A 24,285-nucleotide genomic window follows, 5' to 3' on the forward strand; every position below is an offset into this window, starting at 1 on the left:
TCTGTTCTTTGCAACTTTTCTCTAGGTTTACTAATGTAACACTGCTTTGGAAAATGCGAGGAATTTAGAGTTAAACTAGACAGGACATGTATATCTCCCTGAATTATTATTTAAAAAAAATAATATATCTTTGGGAGATGCAATAGGGAACAGAAGAAAGCAGGGGGAAGGACTGCTTAGACCTATTCCCCTCTGCTGTTTTTCTACTCAAAACTGTCCTTTCCAAGCAGCCTTTTCCCCATAAGGAGAAAACATAGGATTTTGCAGATGCAAAATCAGCTGAAAGAAGATTTTTTTAAAGTGGAGGAAACGACTGGAATGAGAAGAATTAGGTTTCTGCTTCCAGTTGTAGCCTCTGAAGCAGATGCTCATTACAAAAAAAACCCACAAAACATCAAGGGAAACAGACACAATGCCATGTGCCACCTCAAGCTCAGTCCTTAAGATTCAATTTGCAAAATGCACTGCAGGAGATACCATCCTTCTCTGTAGGACTCCACACACCTCTGTAGATCAAGATGAGGGTATGATTGGGAGCCATGCTAACCCTGTAGACACTTAACATAGCTCTCGTTTTAAAAGAAAATTTTGGAAGAGAATTTTCCAGTTGGCAAACAACCATCCACATACTTCCACAGGGAGCAGAAAGTCAGGAGCTTCCACTATCTCAGAACCACTTTTTTTTTTTTAAAAAAAGACCCAATTATCTTTACAAGTCAAACTTCACAGGCTGCATGAAAGCTCTTGGAAAGGCTGGCTGCATAGGAATTCACTTGGAAAGGATATAGCTGAACAGTTTAAACGGTTCCGTATGCCCCTCAATAGAAAATAGCATCTTTCGGGCTCCAGGAACTATCCCATGTTCTCTGTGAAAGATCCACTCAGACCCTGGAATGAAGAATACAATGCTATGCTGAGGAAACAGAACTGGAAGATAAAGACAACAGCACTAAGTATTTTGCCCCAAAGACCACCAACAGCCTATTATAACAACTAATAATAATAATAATAATAATAATAATAATAATAATAATAATTGGATTTGATACCCCACCTTTCACTCCCCTTAAGGAGTCTCCAAGTGGCTAACATTCTCCTTTCCCTTCCTCTCCCACAACAAACACTCTGTGAGGTGAGTGAGGCTGAGAGACTTCAGAGAAGTGTGACTGGCCCAAGGTCACCCAGCAGCTGCATGTGGAGGAGCAGGGAATCGAACCCGGTTCACCAGATTACGAGTCCACCGCTCCTAACCACTACAGCACACTGGCTCTCCACAGTTGCAAATGCCCACTTATTGGACATTTTAATTAGTTATTTCCTGAAATGGTCCCAAAAGAGTCTATTTGGGGAGCTTTAGATTGCTGCCATCTTTTTCTTGTTGTTGTTGGAAAAAAAACAAATGCTCATTGTTATTATTTTCATTCTAGAGAAAAATAAAAGAAACCAATATATGAGCAACAGAACAAAAATGGACTGATAAAGGCTCATTTCAGGATTGAATATTAAAGTGGCAGAGTTTGAGAGGCCTATTTTTTTTAAAAAAGGGGCAAGGCAGAAAATTAAGGGGAGGATTTCTCTGGGTACTTTCAATAGCCCTTTGCCCACAGTCATTGAATGGCACTAGAATTGCATTTTAATTCAAAAATATCACCATAGATCAGGTCTCAGAAAAATATGGGAGGACAATATGGAAACTACTGCAATGCAACAGGCTGGCAGAAATGTCTGGATTACCTGTATGTATTTTGTATGAAATAGCTACTATAGTAACAGTTTTCAACATTTACACCCCTGGCTTATACAAGGTTCTGATGGACTTTATACTTCCCATGGAGTGCAAGATTTGGACCTGGGTGCAGAAATTTAAACATTATGAGAACTTCAATGTCATTTTCAAAAAACAGTATGTTTTGAGCCCTAAAAATGCAAAAGCTTAGAAGTGCAAAGGCCTGTTGAAGCCCCTGAAATGAAAATTCAGAGCTGAGCAGAATTTTCAGGAAGAGGTTTAAAGGCCAAAACCCAATCCTTGACTCTCTCCAAAGAAAGCAGAAACAAACGAAGAAGTGTACATACATTTGCCTAACGTGCATAGTTTTCAAATAGTTTACATATCAGAAAGCAGTTTTTCTTGTATTAGTGTAGAAGCTTGAATTCTACCCTCCGCCACCCACTCCAAGTACAGTATATGCACAGTCTTGGAAGATGATTGGAGTGCATTGACTGCATGGATCATTCATTCATTCATTCATTCATTCATTCATTCATTCATTGAATTTATATATCGCCCTATACCCGGAGGTCTCAGGGCGGTTCAAAAAAATGAGCCACTTGCCTTAAAAGTTATGGTTCTCCCAAGCACCTTCAGAAATGTTAAACTTCTGCTAACGAAAACTTGGCAGCCACACTTGCTGGTTACCTGTTTACAGAACTCTCTTCCAACATTGGGTCGCTGTTTTTTTGGGACTGGTTGTTCATCCGCGAGATCACCAGCAGGTCTTGCAAGCTTTGCTGCTGAACCATCGGCCTTTGCGTGACGAGGTGTGGGTTGTAGTATTTTGTTGGCTTCTTGTACGAAGCACTCCTGCAGCTCAGGATTTCTCTTGGGAGCGAGGCGCTTTCTGTGTAGCACAAAAACCAAGATTTATGTGCTGTGATTGAATACGCACAGCAGTATCGCCAGACCATTATTATTATTATTTTTACTGGATCTGACAGCAGGTAAGAAAATAAGATGGAACGTGTACGTGCTGGAACGCCACACTGAAGCACAATGGGGCTCCTAACTTGGGTGTTTTCTCAGTCAACATCAGGCATATTCTCCAGCAAGTACAGGCAAAACCACATAACCTACCTGGCATCTGCCTATCTACTTTTGTCTCACAATCATCTACCAGGATTGTTCAGAGCTGGCACCCGTTTTGTGGGTCCCAGGTAAGAGATCACCTGTACTCAACCCCGCCCATCTCATCCTCACTACAAAGAAAAAGAAGGTATCTATCTGCACAGACAGCAGACCTAATACAGTATGAGTCTCCATAAGAGCAAAGATTCAGAGTCAGAATTGATCTTACAGCCTCAATCGCCAGTTGCAGGTGGAGAGAGAAGTCACACAGATATTGCAGTGCCAATGTAATGGAGTCATTGCAGTGCTACTGAACTCCTTCTATTTCTGGGAGAAGAATGATGTAAGAAGGCATCCATTTTCTGTGCCGCCCTGTATCTGTCACAAGCAGCGTCCGGGCTGAATTTTTGAAAATCGTTTAAAATGTCTGGGCAACCCAGGTCGGAAATATGGCAATCCTAAATTATAGAACTTACACAAGATACATAACGAATTATGTAAATTGTGTTGTCATTATGTTATTCCACCCCATTCATGCAAACGGATCAATGCAAAATATATAAGCAATTATATATCATTCATGGACCGAAAGCAACAACAGTGAATTGCCCAACAGGTTTGCCCATCGCTATTTTCCTAGAAAAAGAGGTGCTGGAATTCACCACAATCGCCTCCCTTGTTCTCTTATAATGGTGATGGTGCCCACCTGAGAGGTGCTGGAACTGAGTTCCAGTAAGTTCTGGCTGAAAAAAGCCATGGATTTGCTGGCCTGATTTCCATTCCAGACATGGGACAAATAAGCAAACACTGTCAATTTCTGTTTCCATTTCTGTTTCCATTGGAATTCTCTCACATCCCTAGCTCCTGCGGCCAAGACCTGATTGCTCAATGCACTAGCTGTGTATGAACCACAGCTTGGCATTACAAAGAATGAGCTGCGGTGAGACTTGGGTTTGTCCTCCCCATCTGCCACAACCTACACAGATCTTGTACCAGCTCTTCTCTGACATGTGGCCAGGGGGATAACACTATGGACACTGCGGTCCAGCTCCGAGGGCCTTCTGGCAGTTCCCTCACTGCAAGAAGCGAAGTTACAGGGAACCAGGCAGAGGGCCTTCTCAGTAGTGGCGCCCACCCTATAGAACGCCCTCCCATCAGATGTCAAGGCAATAAGCAACTCTTACTTTTAAAAGACATCTGAATGCTGCCCTGTTTAGGGAAGTTTATAATGTTTGATGGTTTATTGTGTTTTTATTATTTGGTTAGGAGCTTCCCAGAGTGGCTAGGGAAACCCAGCCAGATGGGTGGGGTATAAATAATAAATTATTATAATATTATTATTACCGAACCACTCTACACACCTGGAAGATGTGAACTGGAAGTAGTGAATAAGCAGCACCTATCCCCTCCCCCCATGCAAAACATCTTGGATGCACCCCAAACCCAAGAAATCAAAATCCTGAACATTTTAAAACAACCAGGCACTTCTGTACAACATCTCGCATTCTGTTGGATGAATATATCTATGCATGTTCTGCAGATGGGGCTGGTCCGAGACATACTGCTGCTGTAGGCAAATCACCCCAATGCCACCAACTCCCCAATTGTGACACTCCCACTACTGTGCCCACTCTGCTGCCAGCCCTGCCCCTGCCCCTGCCTGTGGCTGCACCTGAGCTTGCTGCTATGAACACAATGGCAGTGGTAAGGGCACAGAGGCAGCAGTGAAGGCAATGGCGCCATGATGATGGCGCAGGGACTGGCAGCAGTGCAACGGTGGTGGAGGGGGGGTGAAGGGCGGGGGGGGGGAATCTGCTGCCTGAGGGCAAATGGTTTCGCCTGGAGCCCCATGCGTGGGCTGCCCCTTATGACAGAGGTACAATGCACTCAAAGTGACAGCATGCCAAGAAAACGGCTCTCACGTGCTCGGCTGACCAAGTGATGAGAGTGCTGCTGCAAGGGAAGTCTGAGTTTTCTTTCCTTTGGTGCAAAAGTCAGCTTGCTGAAGAATTCGGAGGTCAAGAGGGTTCCTTTTTCATTGTTGTTCCCATAGAACGTTCTCATCCTCGGGGTGACTGAGTTTGGGGAGGCTGTGTTTTCTCTGACGTGAAACCGGAAGGAGTGTTCTTCAAACGGACGGAAGTTCTTAATAGGCGGACTTCTGCAGCAAGGCATTTTGGTCACTGTCGAACTCTTTGCACGAGGAAGGGCCATTGCTGGAAAATATTTGGAAGCACATGGGCTCTCCTTACTGCACGACGCTTTTGCAAACTCATCTGTTGGCTGGACCTGGCAAGGGAAAGAAGGAAGGGCTATCACGGAGTCCCTGTTGCAAATGCCTGACAGACCTAAGGTGCTTTGGGATTCATCTGAATGGAAAGTGGCATAGAAACACAACCAAAGCATCAGATCAACCTCGCTGATAATGCAGCTGTTAGAGACCGAGGAAATAATACAGTTGCCACACACTGGCTTAGAGTTTTTGCACTTAAGAGTGAGTAACCTAAGTTTCATGTTGGTGGCTAGGTAAAGGTAAAGGGACCCCTGACCATTACGTCCAGTCGTGACCGACTCTGGGGCTGCGGTGCTCATCTTGCTTTATAGGCCGAGGGATCCGGCGTACAGCTTCCGGGTCATGTGGCCAGCATGACTGAGCAGCTTCTGGCGAACCAGAGCAGTGCACGGAAACGCTGTTTACCTTCCCGCCGGAGCGGTACCTATTTATCTACTTGCACTTTTACTTGCTTTCGAACTGCTAGGTTGGCAGGAGCAGGGACCGAGCAACGGGAGCTCACGGGATTCGAACCGCCGACCTTCTGATTGGCAAATCCTAGGCTCTGTGGTTTAACCCACAGCGCCACCCGCGTCCCTCAAGTTGGCTACCAGACTGATAAAATTACCTGGCAGAAGCAAAAATGGAACCAATGCCTGGAACCAATGTTTCTCAACCCTCCCTCCCTCTGAATACAAGAGCAGCCTGGGGCCATCCAAAGAAGCTGAATGTTAGATCAGGAAAGACCCCCCAAAAAGGAGTACTTGACACAGCACAAACTGTGGAATTCACTCCTCGTCGGCCCAGATGGCTCAGTTGGTTAGTGCATGATGCTGATAACACCAAGGTTGCAGGTTCAATTCCCATATGGAACAGCTGCAAATTCCTGCCTTGCAGGGGGTTGGACTAGATGATCCCCAGGGTCCTTTCCAACTCTACAATTCTATGATTCTATGATAAGATAACTTGGGAGGATTTGACATATTCCTGGAGGGCAAGGCTATCAGCAGCTACTAGGCATGATGCCTATTTTCTACAGCAGGCATCCCCAAACTCGGCCCTCCAGATGTTTTGGGACTGCAACTCCCATCATCCCTAGCTAACAGGACCAGTGGTCAGGGATGCTGGGAGTTGTAGTCCCAGAACATCTGAAGGGCCGAGTTTAGGGATGACTATTCTACAGCCAATGTTGAACATAGTGTGCCTCTTTATAGCAGTCATTAGGAATCACGATAAATTGTCAGGATGATGTCAGCGGCTCCCGGATGGTTGCCCAGGAAAGTATAAAGACAAGGGAAAGTTTCTTGCCGTCCTTTTTTATTTCAATATTTACACAGAGAGGCAATAGAACCCAGCCTCTTGGATAATGGCATTGTCCCGAGTGAATCTCCACCCCCCCATCTCTTCCATTCCTCATTCGTCCCCTCTACGGGTGCTGCAACATGCTCTCTGTCTTTGAGCTCTTTGCTCTCCTACTTTTAAGGCTCGCCGGGTTCTTGGAGATGTAGGGTCTGGAAGGCTTTCTCATGACAACATGTCAGCTGGGTGTTGTTCCGGCTCTCTATGATTTCCCTGCTTTCCCCTTCATCTGCCTCTGAGGTGCTACCTCCATCAAATCCCTGTTGCAAATCTATACTGTCTTCCTCTTCCTCCTCCCTGGAAGGGTCAGGATGGGGAGGGGGCCCCCACCATTCCTCCTCTTCCCATTCTTTGACAGAAATGAGGAGAGTGCTGCTGCCAGGGTGGATAAAAATCAATGATAAATAAAATAAAAATCGGATTTTTAAAATTTAAATTGGATTTTTAAAAATAAAATGCATTTGAAGGAAAAATCTTTCTAAAGATAGTTTTCTATTTAAGATACATTATAGTCCAAAGGGTATTCAGAAGGAAATAAGTATTTGTTTAAGTTTTTCATGTGTGCTAAAACTCAGTCTAAGTTTTTTTTATATTGTTTAACCACATAAGTTAAAAAGCATGGATACATATGCTATAATGTTATTGTTTGAGTTAAATAAATTGTTTAAATTGTTGTTAAGGAAATTATTGTTTTTCTCCTTCCAATAAAGCACAGCAGAAAAGTTGTCCAAATATAAACAGTTAGCTTATTAAACTCACAATAATTTCATAATTATCGGTCTATGTATTTCTAACAGTATAACCAAATCAGTAATTTTTTATATAACTGTAAAAACTACTCTGAAAATTTATTATTCCAAAAATGAAACCTTCATCTGGTTGTAAATACTGTTTTAAGTTTATACCGGGAAGAATGAGTCTTTCTGTAAAAATAATAATGATTTAAATCAAGGCTTACTGACTAGTGATTTAAATTGTGATTTAAATCAATTTGATTTAAATCAAATCCACCCTGGCTGCTGCACTCAGGTCTTCCTTACAGGCTTCACAAAGGTACTTGGTTGGCCACTGTAAGAATAGGATATTGGACTAGATTAGCTTTTGGGCTGGATCCAGCAGGACTCCTTCTTATGTTCTTAACATGAAGCCTATGGACCCGTATCATATTTGATCAAGAGTTTTTTCCAAACAGATTGCCCCTCTTTTAGAGGTGTTTTTCTTTCTCTTTATATTATCAATAATACACCAAATAATTCATTAGCTGCTTACACACCCACTTAACAGTAAAAACCCCAAAACATACAGCATCTAGAAATGCATCATTTTGAAATGCAACAAATAAAAGCCATTTTGTTCAGATATATCATATTAAAGTTGCCCAGTAATAATCTGAGAAAGCCCGCCAGAAGGGAAAATCAGGGCAAAAGGCCTGTTCTGTGTTTGTTGTGTGGTAAGGCACGAGATCCAATTCAGCAGTAATTTTTCAATAGAAACACAACTTGATTACTTACTCCAGATATAAAGTTCACATCTGTTGCAGAATGGTGGCTGTTAATGGTATTTCTCAATTCTGGATTGGAATTATACTGCTCTCGGATGCAGGGTGCAGTTTGTCTGGTAAGGTCAGGCACAGAACTGTAAGGTCTCACGGGTCGGTTTTCAGAGGTCTTTGGGTTGCTGTCTGTCTCATGGCTCTGAAGCTGAGAGGTGCTTGAAGAATCACAAGTCACTTCTTTCTTGGGTTCTTTCTCATCTGCAAAATGTTCAAGCAGGAGGGTAGTCCCAGGCCCAGCCTCTGAACAATCCTCAGGCTGAATAAGAGGAAAAATAAAGACCAAGCAAGGTCAAATTCAGGCATGACATGAAATGTGTGTGTATGCCCTACAAGTCCACAAACTCTAAATTAGTTCAGAATTTATTAGTCGCTAGTCATCTGTTTAGACACTCAAGTACATATTTCTATATATATATATATTTAAATCACATGATGGTTTGGGAAGCAATGAATACAGAGAAAGAAATATAGAAGCAGAGTGATTGGAAGGTGAAAGCAAACCATTGGCTCTGGGAAAGTCATAGAATCATAGAATTCTAAAGGATCTCTAGTCTACCCCCCTGCAAGGCAGGGATACGAAGCTGTCCCATAAAGGGATCAAACCTGCAATCCTGGCATTATCAGCATCGTGCTCTAACCAACTGAGCCAACATCCCATCTTATTCTAAACTAGGGTTAGAGGAGAGAGCTTGCATTTGAATGTGAACCTACTAATTTTCAGTTTCCAAAAAAAATATGTGAACTGAAACACAGCCATTTTTCAAAATGCAAACTTATCTGAATTTTGGAATGCAATTCTCCAACCAAATGATATTTACAAAAAATCATTATATTTTGGGGAAGCGTGCAAAAAAATGAATTTATTCATGAAAATAACAGAAAAATGCATCCTATTAGGGGGAATTGCTTACCAAAACGTGCACGTTAATTAAAACTGCATATAGACATGTGTTTATTCAGAGTTCACACTAATGAATGAATTTTCATTTGAGGTTTTGTTTTAAATCAAATTTATGCAGAAATGTAGAAAACTGAATATAACTTAGAAACTGAGAAATTGAGAAAATGAAAACTGAGAGATCCATTTATCCCTAGCCTGAACTACCTCACAAAGCTGAGAGAATAAAATGATATATCTCCATGCACAACATCCTGTGAATTTTATAAACATCATCTGGAACCCCTTGTAGGAAAAGTGGAATGGCGATATAGTAAGTAAATAAAACAAACTGGAAGCACAGCAATAAGCTACTCAGGACACAATATGACAATAGCGGAAGAAGGATAGAAAGTCAAATTTAGCAGGGAATTTCCAATTGGCCAGACAGAAAAGATGCAATGGAAGGGGAGGCCTGCAAGGGAGAAGCTACAACAGGAGACTAGAGCTCTGGGAAGGGTCTTTAGCAGCAGGTAGAGAGAGAGGAAAGGGTAGATTCTGCAGATGTTGAAAAAGTGACAATGAGAGAGCGGTACCCCAAACCACCAACATGGCATGCAAGTTGGTTATCATCTGGGCCATTTGAACTATATAAGGGCAAATCTTAAGTTCCATGGAATTCCATCTGGCTTAAGATGAATTTCCTGCAGGATACTAATCTAAGTTAGTCTGAATATGGCATTTGGTGGCGGGGAGTCATTAAAATTAGTTTACAGAAGCAGAGAATTGAGAGGGCATTTCAATTTACTTTTCCAGAGATAGTAGAGTGTGTGTGTGTGTGTGTGTGTGTGTGTGTGTGTGTGTGTGTGTGATAATTCATTAGCCAATACGTTTCTGTGCTAGTCCTACCTGGGCAGAGACTGGCACCACACTTGATCTGTTCACCATCTTTTGCCTGGGAAGCTTTATCTTTTCTCCACTCGACTCTCCCTGCAGCTCGGCCTTTTTCTCTCTCAGCAGAGCTGCTTTCTGTTCCTTCTTGAGACGCAGCCCTTGGAGCTGCTGCCTGTTGATGACATTGCAGAGAAGCGTTCGTAACAGACTCAAGACGGGGAGAAGGCTGCCTACCAGGCGCTGCTTACCGTCGAGATTGCTACACCGGGTTTGCAAACCCTTGAAGCCTCCCCAAAAAATTCCCCCCGAAAGTGCATGGGATCAACGCCAGGCAGAGTGGCCTTGCCTCTTAAGCCAAGCCCAAACTGTTGCTGATTGCATGAGGGCAGCATAGCAAGACATGGGGCATGTGTTTCCCCAAATTAATTGAGACAAGTGGAGGCAATGAGAGTGTAAGTGGCCAGACAATATGGGCCAATTTAGCAGTCCCAGCCATCAGCAGGGGAAGCTAGGTAAAAAGGGAGTCCAAGGCCTAACTATAGGGCCAGAATGTGATGCAATAATAAAGAAGAGCAGAGCAGGGCCAGCTAAAGTGATGACCGCCAAGTGTTGCTGGACTGCAACTGCCATGATCCGTAACCATTTGCGATGCTGGCTGGGGCAGATGGGAGTTGGACTGATAATGCTACAACACTTCCAGGCAGATTGCAAAAGATAAAAATGGTAGGTGCATGCAGTCATGTCACCCTGTGGCTGTGTACTGATCTTTGTGAAATGTCTACACTGGAACTCTTTGATCTTTGAAAATGTTTGCGCATTCAAACACCTGTTGGAATTTTATTTTTTATAAGAAGCATAAGGGTGAGTGGTAAGATTGCACTGTATTTTGGTTTCTGAAGGAATGTTTTGCTCCTCCAAGGTTCTGACCATCATGATTTGTACAGTATTTATCACTGGATAGAACATTGAAATACATCTGGCCATTATGCCTCATGGAGCACTCATTTTTAATTGGCGGTGGCCTATAAGTGAGATAAAGAAGGGCTTTCCTCCTATCTGTATTCATTATACTGTGCATTTTATCGTAAGGAATACCAAAAATGTATATCTATGGCTAGGCCGTATATCAATATATTGTCCAAAACCAGTTTGAAATCCATATCATGATATCCGTTTCATAATTTTTGACCTGGCAATATATCGCAAATCATGATGAGTGTGTGTGCTATGCAAAAATCACAATGTGGGAAAAACTGTGAAGTTAGTCAATGCCTCAACATAGCTCCATCCTTATTTCAGGCATTGTGATATATCACTATATCACAATGTTTGTATGGTGATATATCGTGATGTTGAAAACCAGATATTGCCCAGCCCTACTGTTCATCTCTACATATTTCCATCCTTATTCCAGACATCGTGATATAGCGATACATCACAATGTTTGGCTTGTGATATATTGCAATGTTGAAAACCAGGTATCGCTCAGCCCTAATGTCTATACAGTCTATAACTGAATAATTGACCTTAACTCTATCCTTTTTCAATTGCCTTTTTTTAAGGGCAGTGAAACTCTTTTCCTTTGGGAGCTGGAGTCTAGCAACACGTTGGGGGTACTAAGTTGGCTACTCTGAAGCAAAGTATGCTTCCTTTCACAACCAGGGCCATGCAATCTGGTGGTGGGAACTTCGAGGACACGGAATGTCAGCATCTGAAGGATATAGTTTATTTCATCTCTTTTATTATATTTCCATGCTTCTTTTCACCCTCATGAGTCACAAAGTGGCTTACATGCAATAAATAATAACATAGTCAAACAACACAACTGCAACATAAGTAACATAAAATAATCATCAGTAAAACAAGCACCTTCTATAAAACACCATTAACAGAACAACTTTTTAAAATAGGGTAAGCCACACAACCAATTTAGCAAGAGGGTTCTGGAGCTAATTGGTCAGGACCAAGCGGTGTTTGGGCATATGTAGTTTGGCATCCTCTAACACACCCGTTTTCAAATTTATGGCTCTCAGAAAAGCACTGGAAAATAGAGGGTTTCGGGGAGACTCAATGAAGTTGACTGGCACTAAGTAAAGCACTGAAAGCTCACTTTCACACAGCACCCAATTCACTCCTGGAATTCATTACCCCAAGATATGGCTTATTATACTATTAGTTGCTTGCATGGGTTGTGCCTGCTCCCGAGCTCAGCTTGATATGAGTGCTCTTCCTTCCATCTCCAGAGTTGTGGGAAGGAAAAAGAAGGTTTGTAGGGTTTTAATGAGCAGAAGACTGGGAGCACTTACCCTGCCAAGTAAATTTGGGGAGGCCTGATCCACCACAATATCAGTACTCCTGGGGATCACTTGGTGTGGCACCAAGAAATGGATATTTAAAGTGCAGTTAAACCAATAATTCATGTTGTGCTAGATAGGCACATGATAGGAATACAAAAAGCTCCGCAGAGGGAGCCTTGGATATGATAGAGCCAAGGCCTGTTGAAGGCTTTGCCTTCCCTTCTCCTACCTGGCTGGGGAAGATTGTCTTGGTGCGTATCTTATGGGTATTATCTATTATCTAATATTTAGTCCATTAGATAAGTGGTGGACATTATTGGCATTATGGAACCTCCTAGTTTCTGATGAGACAATGGCACTTGATCAATGTGAGCACAGATGTCTGTTGCGTAATTTGCAACAAGACCATCTGAAAGTGTGTGGATGGCACTTCACCTGGAAGTTACATAAACATAAAAACACAAGACACAAAAGCCTTTGTCAGGAAAAATAGCAACACATTAGGGATTACCATGAAGAAAATTGGGGGTTGGGGGAGAGACTAGAACTGCTAAGTTCAGGGCTGGATGACAATTTAGCAGGTTGTGCTGTGAGACAAGAACATCTGCTGTACTCTTCAAATAGTTGATCAACCTATACATTTAGTAAAAAAGAAGAAAAGATAGCAGCAAAGTTTTCCAAAGTTTTAAGCCCTGCCTTAAAAAGTAAACAGAAAGAAGGCTACCCTGAAATGAAGAAATGGAAAGATTTAATTGTTACCTAGCTCTATACTAATGGCCCATGGATAAGACAAAAAACTGATCCTAGCAGTTTCTCCCCCCTCCCCCCCCAAAACCCCCAGCAACCTCAAGTCCTACACCTCCCTTTTATTTAAGACAAAACAAAGAAAAATGTCATTTCTTACCTGGCAAACTCTTCACGTGCTCTGGAAGCTACTGTTTCCTGGTAGATTGAATTATTGTGTTGGAAAAACTTGTCGTATTTGTCTGAATCTGAACTGGGGTAAATTCGGCGATAGCCTCCTATATTTTTTTCCTCATACATCTCCGCTTGCTGGAGCCAAGCGGCCTGGGAGTTCTTGTATTCCTCAGCCCTGATAAAACCACCCAAGAAAAACGGTTAACAGACAAAACTTCCACAGTGGGAGACCTCTCCATTTAGTGTTCATGTTGCCATTTCAGCTTTTAAATTATATCTGTTTAACTCAACCCACTAGGACAAAGCTTGTTTATACAGCTTTTAAACAAAGTGCAGAGATATACACGATTCACAATTGTTTCATATCCCCTTTTTTATTAAAAAAATGCTAATTAACTAAGTGCAAAGAGCTCTGAAGGAAACCAGTGTGTGTGCAGTTTTGGCAGGCCCCCTTCTGTCTCCCTTCCCAGCCCAATACACTAGTATAATAATGGCTTTTGTATGGTTTTCTAGGCAATGTTGCATTCTCCAGACTGGGAAGGAAGAAAGGCCCATCCTTGCAGTCTTTCTGCAACATAAGAACTCAGTTTTTATCGCTCCTTATTTTCTTCACAGGAAAAGATAAGGAGGGTAGAAAAGAAACAGGACGCTGCCCGAAACCCTGGCGGGATCTTGCAACCCAGCTCTATTTTTGTTCAGTCCAAGCCCTATCCATATATGAGAGGGGACCTAGGCACACTAATGGCATTTAGAAAACTGTAAGAGTGGGAGCCACCGCTGGGCTCACTTACACTTTCTGTGTATGTAATCCATGCTTACTCTTTCTTGAACTACTTATACACAGACTGCAGAGGAAACTCAGTTTGAATGATGGCTGAAAGAAGAGGCACACTTCAAAAATAAATAAAGTTCTGTTCTTTTAAAATTTACGTTGCGGTATGAGCATTCACAAGTTACACTTTTCTGCACCAACTAGTTCTGTTCTGGGCACATAATGCTTACAGAAATAGCGAGTTTCCTCTTGCTTTACGCCCTATCTTTGCTGAAGGCTGTGAGGCTCTTCTAATATTTCTTAGAAAATTTGCATAGCAGAGACAATAAGGATGATCTAGCCCTGAAGTTATGCCCCAAGTGTAAATGAGCCCTACAGCACAAATATTCACACTAACACACTCTGGACTGTTGGCTGATTTTCCAGCACTAAACACTTTCTGCTGTACGGTAATATGCAATTTCTTTTATCAGAAGCAAAACCTCAATATTTTACCACCTCATCTCAAACCTACAAACACACACATACACTTTCCCAGCATATTCCATCCAATTTATCAGGATGGCAGGAATGATGTGGCACAATTGCACAAATTTAGCTTTATTTTAGGAGTGAATAAAATAATACTACAAGACTTGGGTCTTGCTTTCCTGTGATGAGACGGCATATATGCACGAAACCTGGCCCTATCACAGCCAAAGCCTGTGAGCTGTAGACTCTCCCCAATAGATATAGGGATTCATTTTTATGTGTTCCCCTTTGAGAAATGTTCTTAGTTGTTTTGAGTGAGGTGCCGTGTGCTTGCTTATAGGTTAGCTACGTTGTTATACAGGCAAAGACTAGATGCTAAAATACAGATGCATCAAAAATCAACAGCCAACAAGCAGAGAAATGCACAATGTTGTGACATCACCAGGATATGGGTAAGTTGTATCAGACATTAGGAGCGGCGGATGAAACTAGGCACACGGCTCCATTTTCAGCTGCAGCAATGCATATATTTTAGTTGCAGCCTAAGTTGCCGGATAATGTGTTGGCTTCATCAACACTTTGCTAATTTCGCTCTGTAAATTTCTATTTTAATACATCTGAGTAATCCTGATTTAAAGAGGACCACTAAATGGACTGAAAGTTATATTAAATATATGCTTGTTTGTTTTTCATACAGCTCATGGAAGAGCCAAAAGATTAAAATCCATTGCATATAAACGCGTTTTGCAAATTCCTATCTGCGTAATCCCAAGAAGCAGAAGAAGAACTGAAAAGGTCCCACCTGGATTCCCGATTGGGGCACTGCTTAAGGCGCCTCTGCTTTCCTCGCCGTTTCTCTTCCTCCAATACTTTCCGTTTATCGCATGCACCCAAATTGATAAGAACCAGAGTATCATACAGGAGCTGATCTTTTACTTCTTTGTCCAGCCACGAATCAGTACTGAAGCTTGGAGAGTGATTCACCTAGACAGGAATTAAACCTATATTTGAATTTGCTACAATTTGAAATATATAACACAAAAATTACTGGGAGAAAAAATAACGTTGGAAGATTAAAGACCTATTTACTGGGGAAGTAAGCTGAAACCAACATTTAAAACTTTCAGAGCTGAAGACTGTGTACTGCAATAGCCTTAGGGCCACATCTGAGTTATCTAATTATCAATCACATGCAATTAACTACATTGAGAGAGACCCTTGGTGACTGCTCCTTAATTAAGGCACTCCTAGAGATTTATCAGAATTCTTGTTTAAGCATCTCTCTACAACTTTGAATTTGCTTTCTTGCCACATTTTCACCCCCCCCCCCTTTCCTCCTAGTTGCTTAGGAAAGGCTGCAGAATCTTCTTATTTGGTTTCTGGCTTTTTAAGGTTGGGAATAAGTAGATTTTGAAGGGCAAAGCTAGGGAGGAGTGAGACAGTTCAATACAGAAGACTGGGGCCTAGAACTGTATTTGGATAAAATACTCATCGGGGCATACCCTCCAACACGCCAAGGTGAAAAACCGGAACGCAGAGGCAGACTATTACAACATTAGGCTTATACAGAAAATAAATTGAATAACAAGGTGTCATTTCTAAATACTTTGATGGCTTAGCATGCCATGTAAATTTAATCACACTGGAAACCATAAATGCTAGTTATGGATTTCTTCTTAATTTACTGAAAGGAGATGTGGTCGTTTCCAAAGGTAACCGAAACAAACTTTTAGTCATCTAAAGAAAAAGAAAAAGTACTGTACATTGAATGATACACTGTACTGAACAACTGCTGCTTAATGATAATAAATCAGAAAATTCCTCTCAGGAATAAGAAATTTGTAATCACGGTTAGAAGAGCAGGAGGTGTTTTGCAACTCCTTTTTGTTTAAATATTGGAGCGTGTATAATTGTACAGACATAATTGGAACATATAACTGTACACATAATTTTATGGTTACATTTGAATTTGTATTTCTAATGGAAGTATTTTTCATTTTTCTTTTATGTAGTCCAATGTACATTTAGATACATTAAGGTCATAAATAAATTCTGTTTACAGTGATATATTATAATGGATGCCTTGCTTTGTTGGCTTTTTTTCTAAAATTAACAACACCATGAGTCCTTAAAATGGGAAGTTTAGAAATCTAAATAAACAAGAAGACAAAAAAATGTAAATCAGAGGCTTCTGCTACAATAGACAGACAACTGGCGTGAGATAAAGATAGGGAAATACTATGGAGTGCAATGTGTAACTACTAGACTATGAAACTGACCATCACGGGACATCATGAGGACAGCTAGCTTAAACAGCTTGAGTTTAGTATAAAGCCTAAATCCATTAGTGACTATTAGATATGTGACAGCAAAAGGCACAACCTGCTTGCCTTTTTCTGGTGAACTTCTCTGTGGAAGTTGGCTGGCTGCTGCCAGAAGACAGAAAAATGAGTTGGATAACCTTTTGCTATGACCCAATTTGGCAGATCCAATTTGTTTTGGATCCTCTTAGAGGATTTGTTTATGAAACCAACTGACTGTCTTCCCAGTTGGGAATGCCAACTTGCAAGGGCAAGTGTGATTTTTTTAAAACAACTCCAAATACATTTCCTGTAGCCGAACGCCCTCTGCTGGGCATCCCGATGCTTGGAAGAATTGCCACGGGGCACATGAGCAACAAACTGACAGAAGGTGGGGGAAAGATCAAAGTGGGTTTTACCAATGCATTTTGGGAATAATAGCAGCTTCTTTAACCTCCCAAAGTAGGAGAGAGAGAGAGCGAGCTCAGACGTTTCTGAGTCTAAGCTCAGGGCCATTTGCTTTGTTGGGACATACCTCGAGCAACCACGGTTTGAGTTTTCGATCCAGCAAAATGTCAAATCCCAGGATCTCAAAGCAGGCACTCCACATGGTGTGGTTGGGGAAGCAAGTGAGATAGTTATGCTTGATGATAGGATGGGCTGATATCAGTGTTTTAATGACAACATCTTCAATGTCCTTCCATATCTGTTCCGTTTCATAGCCATTCTGCTCCATGTGCTCATTAAAGGTGGACAACTTCCTTGAAAAAATTGGGGAGGGGGGCAGAGAGAGAGAGAGAGAGAACATACCTGAAGGACTTGCATTCTGTTTTTCATCCGCTGCTTTCAGCACGGAGAAGTTGGGCTGCTGCAGCCGTAAGCTAAGACCATGTGCACAACTTTCCCCTTCACATTAATTAATCCAGATAGCTACCAGTTAATACTTCTAAAACAAAGGGAAAGGCGAGAAAGCCCATCCCTCTGACAGTTTTGACCCATCCAGACTGAAGACTGGGTGATTATACTAGGAGAGGGGCTCTCCCAAAGGGTACCGAGAACTCATATACATTGCTCATAAGTAAAGGTAAAGGGACCCCTGACCATTAGGTCCAGTCGTGACCGACTCTGGGGTTACAGCACTCATCTCGCTTTATTGGCCGAGGGAGCCGGTGTACAGCTTCCGGGTCATGTGGCCAGCATGACTAAGCCGCTTCTGGCAAAGCAGAGCAGCGCACGGAAACGCCGTTTACCTTCCCACCAAAGTGCTACCTACTTATCTACTTGCACTTTGATGTGCTTTCGAACTGCTAGGTTGGCAGGAGCAAGGACCGAGTAATGGAAGCTCACCCTGTCGCGGGGATTCGAACCACCGACCCTCTGATTGGCAAGTCCTAGGCTCTGTGGTTTAACCCACAGCGCCACCCGCGTCCCTTTGCTCATAGAATAACATAATTGTAGAGCTGGAAGAGACTGCAGAGGTCATTTAGTTCAACCCCCTGCAATGTTGGATTACCTAAGGAAAACATTTCATGTTGTTAGTCAGACCAACAGGGAGATAAATAAAAGCCAGTCCCAAAGCCTGAAGATAGGCTGGATAGAGCTACAGGGGACCCTCTGGAGGATTGTTAATCCACAGGGGAAATTGGGACCAACATAGGGTCATCTAGGCCATAGAACCACTTCCCATCTTTCACTAACCATGGCACAGGGGAGTGGCAAGAGCCATTGGGAATGAACTCCTGTTTCTAAGACCACATCTTAAAGCACCATGGAACTCTTATGCCTACCTCAGAAATAGATTACTGTAAATGCTTCCCCCCACTTGTACACGAATTTCCTAAAAGCTTTGAAAAGTTGAGTTTTAAAGCTATCTTTCTGCCAGGTTAGGAGCCGCTAGCCAAACATTTGAAAACTAGAAGGACAGAGAGTGAGCAGATATGATGGAAAAACAAATCAGGGCACTGACAGCGATCCCTTGGCACTGGAGTTATAGGTACATCTGTTCTAGTAACTCCTCCCACTTGTCTCTTGATCTTCCACATTGCAGACCCCGTTTTTTGGACAGCAGCACAGCGTAACACTGCAGAAGTCAGGCTGCACTGCTGATATTTCAGCCGCTTACCGGGAAAGCACAATAATACTAAGGAAAAATACCAAAAGCATATCAAGCCTTTGCCGCAGTGGGCAGAGCACTGCAGAAGAGCCTCAGCCAGCAGACTAACACAGCGCTAGTGATCAACAGAAAAGCCAAGAAATTCTAGAGGGGGAAATATTGAGGCAACAATAATTAGATCGAACTGACCGTTCTGCGCAAGATTTAGAGAGGAGGCTAATTACACCCACCGAAAACAATAAAACAGAGGGCGGCAATCCAGCAATTCCATTTGCAACAAATTCATTTGTATTTCCTTTAGGGGGGGATAAATCCAGGCTCCTCTCGCCTGCTCCAGGCACCCTGCTGTTACTCATCTGAGCTTTTTAAATGATTTATTTCACCTAATGATGGAGAATGCACCACGTTGCAGCTGAATTTGGAGAAATGTTTCCTAAACACGTATGAAATGGCCATAAAGATTCATGAGAGCAGGCCCCCCAGCTGTGATTATTTTAGAAAACATTCTGTACCTCTTGCTACCAGAGTCTGCGTCTCGTACAAAATTAGCGCTGTGCTTGTTAATTGAATAATTAGTCAGGTGCATACAGACGTCGTCCTGTAAATAATTAAACAAACAAGCAGGTTATGAGGCTAGAGAGATTTCTGCTTCCCTTATGCTGTTTCTTCAGGATGTGGGGGGGGGGCAGAGAGGAAGCACCTTTACCTTTACCAGGCTGTGTACAGTATATTGAATGGCATTTACATCCCTTTTGGACCTACGAAGCTGACATCACTTTCCTTAATTCCAATTGGAATTTTGAGCCCATACCTCTTAGATGGTGGTGGTTGGGGCGGGGTAGTTTCAATATTTCTGGACTCCAAACTCCTCAATCAGAATAGATCACATAAGGAAAGTGATGTCAGATTCATAGAATCGTAAAAATGAAAGAGATAACAATATGTACACAGACGTTCTTCATAAAACACAGGAGTTCAGAATGAAACCAAGGCAAATGACAAAATTATTACCCCCTCCTGCGTCTCAGTAAGGTGGCTGTTGTTCTATTCGGACAATAAAGAGAACAGACTGTCTTAATCAAACCACAGACAACCAGGCTCTGCCTGAGAATTGGCTGTGGCCTCAGACTTCCTTATTGCCTTTAGGGCATGACTATCTCTTCCACGCAAACCTATGTAACAGAACACAGGCAAACATGCATTTTTGGAACTCTGAAGGCTGGAGGGATGATTTAGAGTGGAGTAGTAAAAAGGTAAAGGGACCCCTGACCATTAGGTCCAGTCGTGGCCGACTCTGGGGTTGCGGCGCTCATCTTGCTTTATCGGTCGAGGGAGCCAGTGTACAGCTTCCGGGTCATGTGGCCAGCAGTAGTGGGCTTTAAAAGGCTTAAGCAACATCTTCCTTCTATTACTTCTCTATTCCAAATTGCTCCTTCCCCCTCGCCCCCCCCAGCTGTTTAGTTGCTGTTTTTGGGGTTTTTTTAAAGGCCCCTTCAAAACTAACATTAACAAATAACTTCAGGGTTAGCTCTGTAGACAAAGGTTGCTGTGCAGGCTTCAAAGGGATAGTAGGTACAAAATATGTTAAAAACCCAACTTAAATCGGTGCAGGAGTTCTGAGCTTCACAAAATGCATCCCTTAGTGCCCCCTGGCCCCATGCATTTCCTCATAGTGATGCTTATTTCACAGGACAAAGAAAGAAACAGTGGGATCTGCAAAGCAGCTCCATCATTCCAGCTGGAGGAATGCTGCAAAAAACTCTTCTCCTTGCAGGTACCGGCATTTCCCACACTTTTGATTTCATCAAACCAGCTGCGTGAGAAGATTCCTTATGAATGCACACCCCTCAGTGATTTATGGCTGTTATTTACGACATTGCTGCATTCCTTTCGATACCACAAGGCTTGGGTATTAATTCTTGGAAAATACAGAGGAAGCACCTGATGAATTATGTGGTTTGAACCAAAAGCCGTCAATATTTCTTACAAGCATGCTTGGTCACGTCAACAGGAGCCTCCCTTGCTTACCAAGTTGCTGTGTGATGGGTCCGAGTAGGCAGACGTCGCAAAGCGCGCAAGGCCCTCTTTATAAAGAAAAACCCGTAGCGGTTCACATGATGTTACCAGCACATAAATCCGAAGGTCAAATTTGAAGCCATCAATGATGAAAGGCTGCAGCAGGGTGGGGGCAGGGAGAGAGATAAAATTCTTAAATTAAATATCTAAAGGGGCAGCAGTAGTTTGATAAATCTGGAGAATGCAACATTGCCTAGAAAACCACATAAAAGCCACTATTATACTAGTGTATTGCAGTGTTTCCCAACCTTGGGTTGCCAGCTGTTTTGGGACTACAATTCCCATCATCCCTTACCACTGGTCTTTCTAGCTAGGGATGATGGGAGTTGTAGTCCCCAAAACAGCTGGAGAACCAAGCTTGGGAAACCCTGGTGTATTGGGCTGTGGGGGGGGGGGTAGGTTCACTGGCTTCCTAAAGCCTTCTGGGTACTAACTCACATGTTGCATTCAACCCGTGGAGGCCAAAATGGCTTGAGTTTCTCTCTTTCACAGAGATTCCAACTGTGTGCATGGACTGATTCAACCCCACCCTTGTTCCATGTCCACACCAGAATGTTACAAATAGAGGCACAGCTTTAGTTGAACTCTAGAATTCCTTTCTCTGGAGGTTCACATCTGACCTTTTTCTGGGAACCATTAGGAAATGTCTGTGCTAATAAGCAGAGTTGGAAGGGGCCTTGTAGGCAATCTAGTCCAACCCCCTACTTCTTGATGAAGAAAACCTACAATAATCTCAGCTGATGGCTGTCCAGCCTCTGCTTGAAGAGACTAATTACCCCCAGGTAACTGGCTCCATTATTAAACTGCTCTCACTGTTTTAAAGGTCTAACACAGGCTTCCTCAACCTTGGCCATCCAGATGTTTTTGGTCTACAACTCCCATGAGCTAGCAGGACCAGTGGTCAGGTATGATGGGAATTGTAGTCTCAAAACATCTGGAGGGCCAAGGTTGAGGAAGCCTGGTCTAACATCCTGTATTTCCACACTTTACTGTATATTTTAAACCTCTGCTGGGGTTCTCTCACCAAATCTGGATCTTGCCATCCATAAAATTCTCTTTTTATTTACCTGTTTTCTCCCCAAACCAAAACTTACTGTTAAGGCGTCCCCCCCCCCCAATGGTTAGCCCCAGTGATCATGCCCCCTGCGACTTCAGCCCATTAGACCTAATCCTGCTATCAGGAGCCATAGAGAAAAGGAAACATGCCCTGGCTGAATGAAAAAGGAGGTAGTGATTGCGATCTTGCTATATATGCACTCACAACATCATTGGGCAGGTGTGGATGCACCCACCATTGCTGGGACCACTTACATCCATTTTCAACTGAACACACTTCTGGGTAATGCAGAACCAATCTACAATAAGCACTTTTCAGGGGCGAAAATATGCAATAGATCTGGATAGCGTGGGGACTATATAGAAAAATCAAGTATTCCATGGATTCTAGAATAAAAAGTCATCCCATCACAGTCTCTTTGCCTTATCCCACTTTCGCCAAGACTCCTGCTTTTGAGTGTGTTGCCTATGTATTCCCCTTTCTTCAGCCCCCCTCCTTATTGAGCACTCCCATTGCCAAATCTCCCCCAAGTCTCAGTCCCCCTCTTAGTGTCTTTCACCCTGATAGCATGCAGCTGCTCTCTCTAGGTGCTGGATGTTAGGACCCTTTCAAAACAACTCCTTCTCTCAGAGTTGGTTCACTGATCAACATTATTTTCGATGGATTGGCACTTCCCTGAAATTGTACACTACAAACATCTTCAGTATTGCAGCAACCAATGACTAGAGCAGGGAACCTGTTTCCTTCTGATGTTGCTGGACTGCCATCACTCCCACCAGCCAGCATGCTGAATGGTCAGGGATGATGAGAACTGTGCCTGATCTAAAGGGACACACAAGCAACACAGGCAACACAGGCAGCCCATTTCGAAGACTAATAAAAGGGGTTACCTTTGAGATATAGAGCTGGCAGATCATATCCTCTCCAGGTTTGATATCTTTCACAGATCTTGTGATAAAAATGCCTCTGCCTTGACAACCAGAGTCTGGCTTACAGATGTAGGTTTTGTGTTTTTTTGACCTTCCAAATGCTTGCAGTTCTCCATAGCTGAGAGCAGTGAGGAGGAAAGCAAAATATACATTCTCATTTGATGTAGTACCAGACAGTGGCATAATAATAGTTCAAGCTAAAGTAGCGATAGTAATGGGAAATAGGCCTGATACCATCACAAACCACCCCAGATCTAAGGTTGTTTGTTTTCTCTCTCAAGGCATTCAGAAGAAACTTTTGCTGCTTTTCACACTACCACTTCCCTTCAGGCCCTTCATCCTTCCGTTCCTCACTAACCCCAGTGATGACCAGATAGTTAAAGGGAAAACAAGGTGGAGTCAATAGCTCCAGCGATATCTTGCAGCAACCACATTTAATGAGTGAGCTATGGGAAAGTTCACACTTCTCACATACACTGTCAGTTCAGAGATGCAGGCTAAAGCTAAAGGGCATCCTTTCAGCAGGTCAAACTAAGGATCTTGACCCATTAGAGGAGACTTTTAAATAATCATTCACCTGCTCACCTATAGCAAGAGATACTCTTCCAGCGAAAAAGAAACCTTTGACAAAATTTGGACCTCTTTTACTTTTGCAATATAGATATTGGTGTGGGGAGAAAGAACAGAGTCGTGAACAAATTGCTGTGGACTAGGACCTTGTTTTTATTGTTTTTGCAAGGCTGCATTAAAGGATCGGGGTGGACTTTGGTAATATGGCCCCCTGAGCGAGGATGAAGTTTACTCCCCGCCCATATTTATTAGTTTCACAATGATTCATTTTGGTACTATTGCTTTTTTATGGATCTTCTCAGTAGGTACCTCTGTGATTAGGGGCAGTAGTAGTAGGGATCATAGAATTGCAGAGTTGAGAAGGACCCTGAGGATCATCTGGTCCAACTCTCTGCAGTGCGGGAGTATGCAGCTGTCCCTTTCGGGGATCGAACCTGCAACCTTGTTATTATCAGCACCATGCTTTAGAAGTAGTAGTAGTAATTGTTGTTGTTGTTATAATAATAACTGTGCTAAATATGGCACTGAAAGGATGCTGCATTTTTTGGAACTGAGTCTGGCAACTAAGCTTTCTCTCCAGATCCTGAGTTGACAAGGACTGAAAACAATGTTGGTAACATTGGGCAGCAGTTAAAATAAGGGGTCTAAGTCCCATCTTTTGGTATCCCTCTTTTTGAAGGGCATTTGCCCTCTCCTGCTGCCTCATTCTTTCATTACAACCCTTTAATTGTATTGGTTCCCAGGCCTAAGTCCACATAGATAATGATGCCTGCATCTGAAAATGGATAATGTGGAGATGAAAAAAGATGCAGAAAAGACCAATCAAAATGGCTGGGGGCTGCGGCATCTCTCCTTATAAGCAGTGCTATTTTTCTAGGAAAAGCAGTGCTGGAGTTCACTATAAACACCTCCCTCGCTCTCTTATAATGCCAATGGTGCCCACTTGAGAGGTGCCAGAACTGAGTTCCGGCGAGTTCCAGCTG

The 24,285-nt window shown here is 42.7% G+C and overlaps 1 protein-coding gene across 11 annotated transcripts in view; it reads right to left on the bottom strand.

Annotated features, from left to right (window-relative positions):
• Window positions 1-570: 570 nt before the first annotated feature.
• Window positions 571-24,285, bottom strand: part of TTLL6 (tubulin tyrosine ligase like 6) — a gene marked incomplete at its 3' end in the record, with an annotated part of 35,728 nt that continues 12,013 nt past the window's right edge. For 10 of the 11 annotated variants that reach the window (XM_081837672.1, XM_081837676.1, XM_081837677.1 and 7 more), the window contains 11 exons: window positions 22,694-22,850; window positions 20,699-20,842; window positions 19,183-19,268; window positions 17,093-17,318; window positions 15,060-15,241; window positions 13,001-13,189; window positions 9,815-9,971; window positions 7,985-8,284; window positions 4,765-5,131; window positions 2,417-2,618; window positions 571-888 (listed from right to left, as the gene is read on the bottom strand). In XM_081837672.1, the coding sequence (XP_081693798.1) occupies window positions 882-888; window positions 2,417-2,618; window positions 4,765-5,131; window positions 7,985-8,284; window positions 9,815-9,971; window positions 13,001-13,189; window positions 15,060-15,241; window positions 17,093-17,318; window positions 19,183-19,268; window positions 20,699-20,842; window positions 22,694-22,850 (2,017 nt within the window). Of the gene's footprint in view, window positions 889-2,412; window positions 2,619-4,764; window positions 5,132-7,984; window positions 8,285-9,814; window positions 9,972-13,000; window positions 13,190-15,059; window positions 15,242-17,092; window positions 17,319-19,182; window positions 19,269-20,698; window positions 20,843-22,693; window positions 22,851-24,285 lie in introns of those variants that run through there. The other variant, XM_081837675.1, reaches the window with a different exon arrangement.

The sequence above is a fragment of the Podarcis erhardii genome (assembly GCF_964252035.2).
Source record: "Podarcis erhardii genome assembly, chromosome: 13".
Lineage (NCBI taxonomy): Eukaryota > Metazoa > Chordata > Lepidosauria > Squamata > Lacertidae > Podarcis > Podarcis erhardii.